This window comes from Palaemon carinicauda, chromosome 27 (assembly GCF_036898095.1).
Source record: "Palaemon carinicauda isolate YSFRI2023 chromosome 27, ASM3689809v2, whole genome shotgun sequence".
Classification (NCBI taxonomy): domain Eukaryota; kingdom Metazoa; phylum Arthropoda; class Malacostraca; order Decapoda; family Palaemonidae; genus Palaemon; species Palaemon carinicauda.
Window position 1 is genome coordinate 87,663,915 of NC_090751.1, and position 2,500 is coordinate 87,666,414.

The 2,500-nt window shown below is 32.1% G+C and overlaps 1 protein-coding gene across 2 annotated transcripts in view; it reads right to left on the minus strand.

The window, feature by feature from the left end:
• The window catches only part of LOC137621230 (metabotropic glutamate receptor 2-like), a 107,468-nt gene that overhangs the window by 4,807 nt on the left and 100,161 nt on the right, over window positions 1–2,500 (minus strand). For both annotated transcript variants that reach the window (XM_068351629.1, XM_068351628.1), the window contains exon 14: window positions 1,801–1,936. In XM_068351629.1, coding sequence (XP_068207730.1) covers window positions 1,801–1,936 — 136 coding nt within the window. The remainder of the gene's footprint in view (window positions 1–1,800; window positions 1,937–2,500) is intronic.

Sequence of the window (2,500 nt, forward strand, 5' to 3'; positions counted from 1 at the left end):
CTCGTATGTCCCTCATATATTGGGCTCTTTGCGTCTATATGCGTAGGAGTTGATTATATATATGTATGTGTAAAATATATATGTATATATATATATATATATATATATATATATATATATATATATATATATATATATATATATATATATATATGTATAAGACTGAAGATTACTCTTGTTGGTTTAAAGCTGGCTTTGTTCCAACATGGGCTCTTCCGCGTAATATAGCATAGCATCCCTTAAGAAGATTACTGTTTAAGCTGTCTGTTTATATATGGTTTTTTGAGATCTCACGGGGCGTATATTATCGTTTTAAGTGTAAAATGCCACAATAAAGTTTTCCCTGGGTCATGACGAGGACTATCAGGTAAATTATTATTATTATTATTATTATTATTATTATTATTATTATTACTAGCTAAGCTACAACCCTAGTTGGAAAAGCAAGATGCTATAAGCCCAAGGACTCCAACAGGGAAAAATATCCCATTGAGGAAAGGAAATAAGGAAATGAATAAACAATATGAGAAATAATGAACAATTGAAATAAGATATTTTGAGAAGAGTAATATCAAAACAGATATTTCATATGTAAACTATAAAGAGACTTAAGTCAGCCTGTTCAACATAAAAACATTTTCTGTTCTTTATATTAATTTCTGTGACCACTCTCAAATGGTCTGTGTGCAGAAAGAACAAAGGATATATTTGTTCCCAATTCTCCATGGGTAAAGAATGAATTCATTCCCCTTCCCTAGCGCGGCATTTTGTATATACAATATTATTAGTTTTGCATCTTATTTTGCAAATATGAAAAGTATATTCTATGGTTTTCGTTCAACAACGAATTGCTATTAGTTCATATTATGCAGTTCTGTAGTTTATATCTATTTATCCAGCATAGAAAAAGATTGAAATTCGCATATTTTATTATGTATATATGTCCTTGCATTTTGTTTTTATTTTTAACTCCTCTCTTTGAATGAGCTATTTATTTTCCCTGTTCGAGCCTCTGGGCTTATAGCATCATGCTTTTCTAACTAGGGTTGTAGCTTAGCAAGTAATAGTAATAATAATAATAATAATAATATTAATGATAATAATAATAATTGATAAATATAAGATAATATTTTAAAGCAGAAGTATAGAGGCATTGATTAGTTTTTCGCGAACCATTGTTGAAAGCACAAAATCTTAAGTAGCTTGGACAAAATGGGTTCGTCTGACTGGTATCGGGCTTTTGGTTCTGCTTAGAGAAACCAGCGTGGATACTTTTTCTGTGGTAATCCTAATCCCGACTCATAAAATAAAACATAGAAAGGAAATTTTATGTTCTACGAAATTTGCGAGTATTTAGAGTAATGCCTACTTATGAATCTTGCAATGAAGTGGCAGTACTCCTTGAAAACTAAATGATTTTGTATTGTTTTAAGATTAAATTTCTAAGGACAGTGCAAGAAAGGGCTTTATTAAATTTCTAAGGACAGTGCAAGAAAGGGCTTTATTATTATTGTTGTTGTTATTATTATTATTATTATTATTATTATTATTATTATTATTGTTATTATTATTATTATTATTATTATTATTATTATTATTATTATTATTAACACAGTGGTCATCATTGATACTAAGAAAACCCTGAAACATCATCATCATCATCATCACAGTGGTCATCATTGATTCTAATGAAACGCTGAAGCAAATCATTATAATACTCCGTATAATGTCAGTCAATTTTCAAAATAACAAACAATGTTGGTTAGTAGCCAACCACTGCTATAACAGAAGACATCTTACCTATCGGGTAGGCGAAAGCTATCATGTAAGAAGCGTTGATGGAAGCGGCACACACAAGGAAGTTATCCTCTCTCACCAGGTAGTGGTGGATGGCTCTCGGCGGACTCACTAAACACCACAGTGCCGTCACCATTACCTGGAACAGATCACAGTTTTTATGACAAATGCACTTAAATATTTGAGAGATTGCAGGAATTCCGAGTCTTTCTCTCTCTCTCTCTCTCTCTCTCTCTCTCTCTCTCTCTCTCTCTCTCTCTCTCTCTCTCTCTCTCTCAAGAAGTAACTTAGTATTTTTATAATCCACAATTACCATTAGACTGAATTTCCTTACATTTCTTGGATATGCTCTAAACTGTCCTTACTGTAAGCCTTAAAACCGAGGGTCTAAATGAATAAAAAACAAAAAAACTCCCTCTTCCTTGACTGGGCAGATGCAAGGGACAGTGACATTTCCTTAGGTAGCAGGGCAATTTCTCAGAGACTGGCCATTGATAATTGATCCAGTAGGTCAAGATTGTAGAAAGATTAAGGGGTCGTGATTTTGGAAATACATACAAATGTAAAATTTGTGTGTGTGTATGTATATATATATATATATGTGTGTGTGTGTGTGTGTGTGTGTGTGTGTATACTTATGGCATTAATGTTCATAATCCCTAGATGAGTAGAGCTAATCAAATAAGATCGTTGCATTAGGGGT